The 12,405-nt window shown below is 41.7% G+C and overlaps 1 protein-coding gene across 2 annotated transcripts in view; it reads right to left on the minus strand.

Annotated features, from left to right (window-relative positions):
* The window catches only part of GALNT1 (polypeptide N-acetylgalactosaminyltransferase 1), a 69,007-nt gene that overhangs the window by 11,642 nt on the left and 44,960 nt on the right, over positions 1-12,405 (minus strand). For both annotated transcript variants that reach the window (XM_068993553.1, XM_068993552.1), the window contains exons 6-8: positions 10,902-11,019; positions 9,255-9,435; positions 8,117-8,256 (exon numbers count right to left, since the gene is read on the minus strand). In XM_068993553.1, the coding sequence (XP_068849654.1) occupies positions 8,117-8,256; positions 9,255-9,435; positions 10,902-11,019 (439 nt within the window). The remainder of the gene's footprint in view (positions 1-8,116; positions 8,257-9,254; positions 9,436-10,901; positions 11,020-12,405) is intronic.

Raw genomic sequence — 12,405 nt, forward strand, 5'->3', positions numbered from 1 at the left:
CGGAGTTCACTCAGACTCATGTCCATCAAGTCAGTGATGCCATCCAGCCATCTCATCCTCAGTTGTCCCCTTCTCCTCCTGCCCCCAATCCCTCCCAGCATCAGAGTCTTTTCCAATGAGTTAACTCTTCGCATGAGGTGGCCAAAGTACTGGAGTTTCAGCTTTAGCATCATTCCTTCCAAAGAAATCCCAGGGCTGATCTCCTTTAGAATGGACTGGTTGGGTCTCCCTGCAGTCCAAGGGACTCTCGAAAGTCTTCTCCAACACCACAGTTCAAAAGCATCAATTCTTCGGCACTCAGCCTTCTTCACAGTCCAACTCTCACATCCATACATGACCACAGGAAAAACCATAGCCTTGACTAGACGGACCTTTGTTGGCAAAGTAATGTCTCTGCTTTTGAATATACTATCTAGGTTGGTCATATCTTTCCTTCCAAGGAGTAAGCGTCTTCTAATTTCATGGCTGCAGTCACCATCTGCAGTGATTTTGGAGCCCCCCAAAATAAAGTCTGACACTGTTTCTACTGTTTCCCCATCTATTTCCCATGAAGTGATGGGACCAGATGCCATGATCTTCGTTTTCTGAATGTTGAGCTTTAAGCCAACTTTTTCACTCTCCTCTTTCACTTTCATCAAGAGGCTTTTTAGCTCCTCTTCACTTGCTGCCATAAGGGTGGTGTCATCTGCCTATCTGAGGTTATTGATATTTCTCCTGGCAATCTTAATTCCAACTTGTGTTTCTTCCAGTCCAGCGTTTCTCATGATGTACTCTGCATGTAAGTTAAATAAGCAGGGTGACAATATACAGCCTTGAGGTACACCTTTTCCTATTTGGAACCAGTCTGTTGTTCCATGTCCAGTTCTAAGTGTTGCTTCCTGACCTGCATAGAGGTTTCTCAAGAGGCAGGTTAGGTGGTATGGTATTCCCATCTCTTTCAGAATTTTCCACAGTTTATTGTGATCCACACAGTCAAAGGCTTTGGCATAGTCAATAAAGAAGAAATAGATGTTATTCTGGAATTCTCTTGCTTTTTCCATGATCCAGAGGATGTTGGCAATTTGATCTCTGGTTCCTCTGCCTTTTCTAAAACCAGCTTGAACATCAGGGAGTTCACGGTTCACATATTGCTGAAGCCTGGCTTGGAGAATTTTGAGCATTACTTTACTAGCATGTGAGATGAGTACAATTGTGTGGTAGTTTGAGCATTCTTTGGCATTGCCTTTCTTTGGGATTGGAATGAAAACTGACCTTTTCCAGTTCTGTGGCCACTGCTGAGTTTTCCAAATTTGCTGGCATATTGAGTGCAGCACTTTCACAGCATCATCTTTCAGGATTTGAAACAGCTCAACTGGAATGCCATCACCTCCACTAGCTTTGTTCATAGTGATGTTTTCTCAGGCCCACTTGACTTCACTTTCCAAGATGTCTGGCTCTAGATGAGTGATCACACCATCATGATTATCTGGGTCGTGAAGATCTTTTTTGTACAGTTCTTTCATGTATTCTTGCCACCTCTTCTTAATATCTTCTTCTTCTGTTAGGTCCAGACCATTTCTGTCCTTTATCGAGCCCATCTTTGCATGAAATATTCCCTTTGAAGAGATCTCTAGTCTTTCCCATTCTGTTGTTTTCCTCTATTTCTTTGCATTGATGGCTGAAGAAGGCTTTCTTATCTCTTCTTGCTATTCTTTGGAACTCTGCATTCAGATGCTTGTATCTTTCCTTTTCTCCTTTGCTTTTCATCTCTCTTCTTTTCACAGCTATTTGTAAGGCCTCTCCAGACAGCCATTTTGCTTTCTTGCATTTCTTTTCCATGGGGATGGTCTTGATCCCTGTCTCCTGTACAATGTCACAAACCTCATTCCATAGTTCATCAGGCACTCTATCTATCAGATCTAGGCCCTTAAATCTATTTCTCACTTCCACTGTATAATCATAAGGGATTTGATTTAGGTCATGATGTTCAAACCTGTAATTCTATACACAGCCTTAAGGCTATGTAACCAATCACCTGCTTTCCAGTGAACTATGGAAGGTAGAAATGGTGGTGATATATACTTATTTCAATGTTCATACTAGAATAGAAATAAGTACCAGACTTGTTTACTCAAAATTTGACACTTAAAATCATAATGATATCTGAAGTATGTGGTCGGGGGCAATGGCCACACTTTCAAGGTTTCTGGAGGCAGATGGGTAGGCATGAGAGCTTAGAGTTGGGGGACGTGCAGGGCTGGGCCTCACTACTAGCCATGTGACCTTGGCAGGTCAATATTCTAAGACAGTGATTCCCAAAACTACGATTTGCACAACAGTATCTGCCATTAAACAAAGGATTTTGTGATCAAGTATGTTTAGGAAATACTAGATTAACATCCCCAACTCAATGGACATGAGTTTAAGCTCTAGGAGTTGGTGATGGACTGGGAAGCCTGGCGTGCTGCAGTCCATCTGGGTCTCAGAGTCAGACAGGACAGTGACTGAGGTGGACTAACAAATTTAAATAGATATTCTTTACTGAACAACTTCTCAAAACCTTTCAATAGACTCTTGGTACGGTGGGGACTGAAGGTACAGAAGAATATAAGGTATCAAGAGTAGCAATTCCCAAATATTTTTGGCCATAAAATCCACCTCTCCTCCCCTATCCCTTGCCTTTCTAATGGGCACCTTGAGAGACATCAGATATCAGCAGGAGAAGTTGCTGTAAAATCTCATTTTCTCATCTGTAAGCAAGGTAACAGACACAGACCCAGAAGAAACCGACACCCAGTAGGCCCACAATAGCTACTCATTTTCCTTCCTTAGCTTAGGTGTACACAGCTGTCACTAAAATGTTATTTTCCACCTTACCACCCAAGTTGATGATTCTGAATGTGAATGAAACCAGGCAAGAAATCAGAGCCTCAGTTTCCTGGTTTCTGCTAGTCTCCCCCAGAATTCTGGCACCTCATTAGGGGGGACAGTGTAAGTAATTAAAGGTATTTTAGGATTTACTACTAAGGAATCTAGACTTACTTTTTCACTCTCTCCCGTGAGAGTCATGAGTAACACTGGTTAGACATGGGAAAGAGCATGACTGCCAGTGGTTATGAGCACAAGCTCTCACGCCAGACCACTTGTGTTCAAACCCTCTCTCTTCCATTTTGTGGCTGCACCTGAGCCATGCTGATTAAACCACTTCTCTGTGCCTTAACTGACTCGTAAAGTGGGGGATAATAGCATATGTATCTCAAAGTGTTGGGAAAATGAGTTAATATTCATAAAGCATCAGACTGGTGCTTGACATGAAGTTCATGCTCAGAAAATTTTAGGGTGCAAAAGCAAATGGTCAGTCCTTAACACTGGTTAAACTGTAAAAGATTGGATTATTTGCTTTCTATGGCTATTGTTTGGACAGTTCAACTCCTGCATTAACAATGATTAGATATCACCGTGAAACACATTTATTCAGTTTCAGGTCCTATCAGAGCTATAATTACAGAGTGGGATTTCATGAACCCAGACACACTAAATGTACACCTTCTGATTTCTTTCTACTCTAAAATCCTTGACTTCAAGCTTCCTTGGGCCCTTATAAGATGACAAGTGATCCTTGAGGGGCTAAGTTCTAGTCTCTGGGGAAGGAAAGCTCACACAGGAGGAGCTATGATCACAAGCACAAGCTCCCTGCTGCACTGTGGTGGGTGCTTATAAACAACCCCAGTCCCCACACCAGCACTTCACACCAGCGTGGCCTGGTATGAAGGGCATAAGTGCTTAAGACCAGCTGTTACTAAGGCAATAACAAGCAGGACAGAGAGGGTAAAATCTGTTCTTTATACACAAAGCCAGCTGGCAAGAGACAGGTAAAGGGCAAACTTGCCTTGGCAATCAGCTACTGTGGGTTAGACAAGTGGCTCTTTGTAATACACCTATATACTGACCTAGCTAACAATGCCTAAGTGTTGTCCAAAATTGGGTCGGTTCAAAGAAAGAACAAACGAAAGAAAAAAAAAGGCTCCTCAACCTTATTCTAAAGGTGCTGTGCTAAGTCCCTTTAGTCATGTCTGACTCTTTGCCACCTTATGGACTGAAGCCTGCCAGGCTCCTCTGTCCATGGGATTCTCTGGGCAAGAATACTAGAGTGGGCTGCCATGCCCTCCTCCGGGGGGTCTTCCCCACCTGGGGATGGAACCAGCGTCTCTTACATCTCCTGCATTGGTGGGTGGGTTCTTTACCACTAGTGCCACCTGGGAAGCCCCATTTAAAGATAAGCAACTGCTTTCTCAGCCTTGCCATGGCCTCACCCACGCTGGGCCCTCCTTGACTGGAATGAGGCTGCAGCAGAGGGCGCAGGTGCTCACTAAGGGGGCAAGGAACTCCGCATACCCCTCGTGTGTTTGAGGTGACTTCCTTAAATGACAACAAAGTTCAGAGGCAGGGAGCTCACTTCAGCCCTGAAGCAGCCTCGGTAACTACCAAGGACGGACACGGGCATCCATGCTTGCCCTGGCTCTGGAGATGCTGTGACCAGGCGGCTCCTCACCACCCTGGAGCTCCCCCTGTGATCTATTTGCTCCACCATATCCTATTAATCCTTATCTATTTTATGTCTTCCCCTCTTTACCCAAACCCCCATCACCAACAATCCCCCTTCACTCTCAGCCCACAATCTTGTGTTCAGCTGAAGAATCAAGTCACCAGACAGCTTCCTCTCACGTCCACCTCAAAGTTCCAGCTTCTAGCCCTCAACCCACAGTTCACCTGACTTGGGCCCACTCCTCTTCCTTCCTTCCTGGTGCAGTGGAGGACTGCCTTCTCCCCCCACCACCTCCCAACTTGTGCATCAGAACTTACCACAACCCCCCTCCATGGGACTCCAGCCATCAGTGGCTCTTTTCTAGCATCTTCAAATTTTCTCCTTTGTATCACTGCCATCAGCACCATTTCATCTTAGTAAAAATAAATAGAGAAACCCTTCTTTAACCCCATTTACCCCTCCGGCTACCACTCACTTCTCTGTTCACCTTTACAGCACAGTTTTTTGTCCACTCTTCTCATCTCTACTTGTTCCCCTAATCTCCTATGAAGCCATCAGAGACCCTGTCCCTCCCAATCTCCAGGGGAACCCGCCTGACACACTGAGAGGGAGCTTCCAGACAACATCTCCCTTACCAACCCAGTGGCCAGTCCTCAGGACTCTTCTTCCTCCCTTCTCTGCAATGCTCCACACAGTCAATCTCTTCCTCTTTCTTAAAGCAAGTCCTTCACTTACTGGCACATCATTCTCCTGGGTATCTTCCTATTTCAATGCCTGCTCCTTCTCAATCTTTTTAGCTGATTCCCTCTCACCTTCATAATGTCTAAATTTGGAGTTTTTTAATGTCTTATTCCTTATTCCTTCCCTCTTGTCCATCTACATTCACTCACCCCAAGGTGCTCTCATCAAGTTCTGTGGTTTTAAAAACCACCTATACACTGACAACCCCTAAATTTAGATCTCCACTCCACACTTTCACCCAAACTGCATTTTTTTTTAATGCAACTACCTACTTAAAGATAGGAAACCATAAACAAAACAAAAAGACAATCCACAGAATAGGAGAAAATATCTGTACATGATGCCATCAACAAAGGATTTAGTCTCCAAAATTTACAAACAATTCATGCGACTATCAAAAAACTAACGACTCAGTCAAAAAGTGTGCAGAAGACCTAGACAGACATTTCTCCAAAGACACACAGATGGCCAAGAGGCACATGAAAAGATGTTCAACATCACTAATTACTAGGGAAATGTAAATCAAAAGTACAATTAGGTACTACATCACACCGGTCAGACCAGCCACCATTAAAAAGTCATAACAAGTGCCGGAGAGGGTGTGGAGAAAAGTGACCCCTCACTACACTGGTGGTGGGAATGTAAACTGGTGTACTACTAAGGCGAACAGTATGGAGATTCCTCAAAAACTAAAAACAGAGTTGCCATATGATCCTGTAATTCCACTACTAGTCATATATCTGGAGAAAACTGTAATTCAAAACATGCACCCCAGTGTTCACTGCAGCACTGTTTACAATAGCTAAGACCTGGAAGCAACCTAGATGTCCTTCACCAGATGAGCAGATAAAGAAGGTGCGGTAGGTGTACACAATAGAATAAAAGGATGAAATGCCGTGTGCAGCGACATGGATGGACGCAGAGACCATCAAGCCAAATACCAAATGGTATCACTTACATGTGGAATCTACACTATGACACAAATGAATTTATCTATGCAACATAAGCAGACTCATAGTCACAGAGAACAGATCTGTGGTTGCCGAGGGGAAGGTGTGGGAGAGGGATGGATTGGGACCGTGGGATTAGGAGATGCAAACTATTATATATAGAATGGATAAACAACTGTAGAGCACAGAGAACATATATTCAATATCCTGGATAAACCATAATGGAAAAGAACATAAAACATAATGTATATACACATATATGTGTCACTGAATCACTTTGCTGTACGACAGAAACTAACACATCATCATAAATCGATGGTACGTCAATACATTAAAACAGAAACCGTCCACATCTCCTGGTGCTTAGGAGACAAATTCCTGCTAGAAAGAGACTTGAAGAAATAACAGCTGGTCCTCCCACAGAAAAAGGTGAGAGGCTCAAGTACTAACGTCAAAACCTCAGAAAGGCAAACCTGTCAGGGCTGAGGAGACAGACACCCCTCCGTGCGATTACTCAGAAACTTTGAAAGACCAGGCCTGAGGAGCATACCTGAGCTGGAAGTGAACCAAGTCTTCACACAACTACAATCCAGCCCCGCCTAGCTCAGTCTCTGTACAGACTGAACCATGTCCCCTCAAATTCACATGCTGGAGTCCTAACCCCCATTACGCTCAGAATGTGACATCATTTGCAGACAGGTTCTTTACAGAGGGAGTCAAACTGAAATGAGGTCATTAGGGTAGGCCATCCAGTGTGACTGGTGTCTTTAGTAAAGAGGGAAGATTTGGAGTCAGATGTGCACACGGGAGAACGCCATGTGAAGACGAAGGCAGAAATCAGGGTGATGCTTCCACACACCATGGAATACCAGAGACTGTCAGTAAACCACCAGAAGCTAGAACAAAGCAGGGGAGAGAGCCTTCCTCACAGGCCTCAGAAGCCTGCCCACACTCTGATCTCGGATTTCTTGACCTTAGAGCCGCGAGACAATCCATTCCGGTGCTCCGTGCCACTCAGTTTGTGGTGTTTTACTACGGCAGCCCCAGGAAACTCCTGGGACTCCTGACTTGATCATACCCTTGGACTAAGGGAAGGACCTGTCTGGATTTCCTATACACGGCACAGCTTTGGCTGGAAGCAGAATGACTGGCTACTGACAGTCTAGGAACACGGTGAAGACAGGGCACAGGAAATGCTCCCCTGAGGCCGCCCGGCAGTTACACCAGAAGGTGCAAGGGCAAGCCTCTTTCAAAGCAGACCCTCCACTATGGGCATCCAAACTCCAAAAGCACAGCTAATTGTGCTGACAAGTTATAAGCATTAATAAATACATTATTTCAGGTTTCAAGAAGATTTGCTTCTGAATTCTAAGAGCAAAGACTAAAGTCGTCATCAGAGTAAGCATGCTAACCCACAAGCCCAAATGGAGATTTGGGGCTCCAAAAGGAAAATAAACAGGTATTAAAAACACAACTTCTTCTTATACAGTCTTTCTGGAAAGACTCAAGGAAACTGACAAGTTTCCTTGTCAGTTCTTTACAATTCTACTTTGAAGTTCCTCAAACTTTGATTCAGTCTAGTTAATGTTAGGATATCACCTTCAGGAATATATGGTTTCAACTAAATGGACCAGTTTGTTAAAATAAGTCTATTGAAGACACTAATATGACAAAAGTCCAACTGTGAAAGGTGAGAGGTAGAGCCTTATTTTAATAAAATGTAACAGGATAAATTAATAAGACTTCAAGTTATGAGGCAGACTGCATCAACTAACAAGGACTTTCCCATACTTGAGTGTAAGTAATTTTAACATACAGGTACTCCCTTGTTAGAAGTTTAACCTCTATTCCTTTTTTTTACAAATCAGTGAGAACCACACAGAATACATTTTTTTTTTACCTCTCCCAAAGAGAAATAGTGACGTGGAATCTGAGAATCAGGATAAATATTCTCTAGGTACCAAGAGAATGGTCTGCATTGGAGTTTGTGCCTTAGACCAAGTCTTGATGATATATCTCCATAATCTACCTTTGTAACACCTGGTAAAAGAAATAAGTCACTGAATTATTAATGTTCTGTCAGGCAATACATTTCTATTTATATATTGCATCTAACAAGCCAAACAGGAAAAGCAATATCATTTTTGTGGTATACCACAAATCTACCTCCCAAGGTATAAAACAAGAAAATAATGTGTTTTCCAAAGAAAAATTAAATTCATATGAGAACAGTTTACATGCCAATACATACAAATGTAAGTTACATGGGATCACAAAACTTTAATATTTGCTAAGGCAAAAACAAAGATCAATTTTGCCCAAATATGAAACAGATGTTAAACAGAGCAATTGTTTCCAGTCAGGTATTTCTCACACAGGCTCCCTAAATTGTGCACCCACCCCCCTCAACCCCAGACAGTCTTGTGGTGACTGAAGAGTATAGAATCATAATTCAGGCAGATTTATAGTTGATGGAACGGCTGCTGCCACAAAACTCTGAAGAGCAGAGAAAAGCTCCTGGAGGCATGATACAGGGCACTGGCCTTGAAATACTTGACCATTTCATGTAAATGTTAAATGTTGCAGTTAGTTTTAAAAAAAAAAACAAAACAAAACATGGAAAGTACCTGGGCTAAAACAGAAATTTCTGCAATACTGGATCATGTATTATTACTGTTCCCCTGTGCATGCTATGTCGCTTCAATTGTGTCTGATTCTTTGTGACCCTATGGACTGTAGCCCACCATGTTCCCCTATTCATGGGATTCTCCAGGCAAGAAGACTGAATGGGTAGCCATTCCCTTCTCCAAGGGGTCTTCCTGATGCAGGGATCGAACCTGTGTCTCTTGTGTCTCCTGTGATGTAAATATTATACCAGGCTTTTGCTAAGCACTTTCTATACCATATGTAATTTCATTTATTCTTTACAACAACTCTGCTCAAAGCTTCTTTTCCACACCTTCTTACCTCTTCTCAGAATGCATTAGGATCAGACCAAGAAAGTTTGTCTTGTGTTTCTAATGCAAAATAATGCTAACCTGGAGAAATTATATAGAAGAAATTCTTGAATTCATCCATCCATACTTCTGCAAGTCGTCTGTTATTTTTATTGATAATCTGCCCTGTGCCTCCTGGGAACGTGTAGGGTGTAGCTTTCCGAAACACGTGTCCAACATGTGAACAAGTAACAATCTCCAAAGTTCCTCCACACTGCCAAATCTGGAAACAGCCGCAAAGAAGACCGTTTTAAACACCGACAGTTTAAAAAAAAAATTGTTCACATCTACTGAATTTCATGGCTGGAATTTCACAGAATCAAGGGTATATGTACAATGGAGCTCCTGCTACATGGTCCCAGAGTCAGTGCTTCTTCAGTTTCTGGTTCTGATCAAACCAGAAGCTGAAGGTTAAATTCAGGAAAGACCTGAGGCCCAGAGCAGTGTTTTTTGCTAACTGCAGTCCACCAATCTTAAAAGGGTCATAAAATTCAAATTTGATGAATTGCAACCAGCACTCAGTAACAAGGACATACTGTTTGATGAAATGTTTACATTATGGGTTGTGTGTATAATGTATTTATTAATATGGTTCATGGTCAAAAAACTTTTGACCATGGGGAGTTCAGCCAGGGCCCTATCTGTTTGTCCTTCTCCAAACCTGTGTCACAACCTATACATTAAACAGAACCTAGGACTCTCAACTTGCGGATTACTCATGAATTACTCAGTGGCCAGTGAGAGCACAGTCTAGTCTCTAGTGAGCATAAAAACAAAAATAGGGGTAAAAAGAAAGATCATTAAGTGTGGTTTCATATCCTTAATCAGTTATCCTTCTACTCCTTTCAAAATACATTTGCCTGTAAGTTAAAAGTCTAATTAACTGTAGACTATTTTCAATTACATTGCTTTTTGAAAAGTCTTGACTTTGTTAAATACTCAGTGTGCCCACTTTAACGTTTTCCCAGGATCATAAAATGATACAGCCAAACAGGATCTCCAAGATGCTCTGGCGTCCAAACCTCTCCTCATAAAGAGCAAGGTGATCCACCAGGAATGCAGTGAACTAGCAATGTTAGACTTCTGTGCAGTTCACTATGGTTTCCAATAAGCCATGTGTCTAAAGTTCATTATTTTCAGAAATACACATCATTCTAAAAATAAGTTGATTTTTGTGAACATGAAATGCATAAGACTTAAGGCTGACTGGGTTAAATTAATTTAGAATAATTTAAGAATTCTTTTGCCTTTTTCTTTTTATTGAAAAACAGAAAGCTGGTTAAGTGGCCAGGTTTAAATAAGAAAGAACAATTCTCAAACCAGAAGGACACAGCATATTAAAGAAGGCAAAATTATGTTTTTGGCAGTTAAGGAACAAAGTAGCATTTATGAACTACATGTTATTTTTATTTACTTTAGAGTCTGATTTACCTCCTTGGAAGTAAAGACAACTGGGGAATCCTGTGTAAATTTTACAAGTGGACTACTAATATAACTGAATTATTTGCTTAAAATACTTTAGAAAGAACCTTTAATAGTATCACCAAACTTTTTATGGGCTGAAGGCTGTGAAGTCTGATCAAACTCATATTAAATTCACTTTTTATTTTTTCTTTAGAAAGAACACGAATATTCAAAGCATATTCATATTTGAGGTTATACAGGTTACTTTTTTCAGAGGGAACTTACCCTAAAGGAAATTTCTAGGTTTTCTCCTCCCCAAATATCCATTCCAGCATCATATGTTCCAATTTCCTGAAAGTAATCTCTGTCTATTGAAAAAAGGCCTCCTGCCATTGTAGGTGTTCTGAAATTCAATCATAATACTATACTGTTAATTGCAACAATTTAAAGTTTACTATCAGTTTTTGTTTTTAAAAGTAGTTTCATAACTGTTTATTTAACTATGGAATAAATGCTGATTCTCACACTCTTCAGAAAGCTTCACAGGCCCCAAGAGCTTTGTTTTTATGCTGAGTTATTTGGTTTCCAGATAAGATCTGCACCCCAGTCATGCTGTCACAGCTCCGGCCTGGACCCCCTTCCCTGCCTGGTCCCAAGGGCTCTTACTGTCTTCAGTACCGTTCCTGATCCTCAGGTCCTGACTGAGCTTCCACCCTGAACTCCTTAAGTTGAAGCTATTTCTTGTAATCTTCTTCATCTGACTGTCATGCACTCCAGAGTTTCAAGCAACTAAAAATGCAGTTGATCATGTTAACCAACCAGACTCATGTCAGCAGCTCTAGCACACCAGGTTTTAAAGGGTGGCAAACACTGCAAAGATGTATGATTAAACAGGATGAAAACAATGCAGCTTTTTCCTGAACTTTAAGGAAGGAGACGAAGTACAGAATAAATCAATATATTCCTCCTAAGGGGATCATCATCCTGACCAAGTACAGTAAATTCTCTGCCACAAAACATGGCTCAGATATGCAGAGTGGGTGGGAATAGGTTGAATTAAGCAGAGAAATCATAACAAAGGAGCATTTAAATAAATGAATACCTAGTACTGGTTTACTTGAAGAATGAGTATGGGAGAAGAATGGGTTCCAACTAGGGAGAATGTAATTAAATTCTAGGGACAGAGGACACATGTAGATAATAGTTTAGGATGAACTGGCCACCTACATAACCCTAAAACATACTCATTCCATGCACTGGTGAGGGAGGTAGCATTTGCTTTTACAGAAGAAATAGTTGTTTCCACCAAGAAGTTAGGACTTACTTTGATTTTAGAAGACAAAAAAGAATGAGAAAGCCTAATATCTTAGGACTCAAAGGAAATAGGCTGACACCCAGCATTATCCTTCAGTGCAGGGGTTTCCTGACCTAGGTCTGGCATCTAATTTTCCTAGAACTGTTAACTGTTAATGCAAACCCGTCTGTTTATACATGTAAAACAGGCATTTATACAGGCATCCTGGACTACTGCCCTACCCCCCAGTTTAGGGAAGACTCCTAGCTTTTATCTGATTTTTCAAAGAAGTCTATCATCCATGAAATGTTTAGCAACCCTTGGTTTAGATGCTGATTTGAACTGTCAGCCAGAGTGAAAAAGCCCCTTGACTGGGAAAGCAGGAGAGGACTTGGGCTGGCTAGGGACAAAGAGGATAGAACTAGTGAAAGCTCTCTCCAACTGTCAGAACTGGACTCAATTCAAAGGCAGACAGATCTGGGAAGCCTAGAAGAG

This window comes from Capricornis sumatraensis, chromosome 21 (assembly GCF_032405125.1).
Source record: "Capricornis sumatraensis isolate serow.1 chromosome 21, serow.2, whole genome shotgun sequence".
Classification (NCBI taxonomy): Eukaryota; Metazoa; Chordata; class Mammalia; order Artiodactyla; family Bovidae; genus Capricornis; species Capricornis sumatraensis.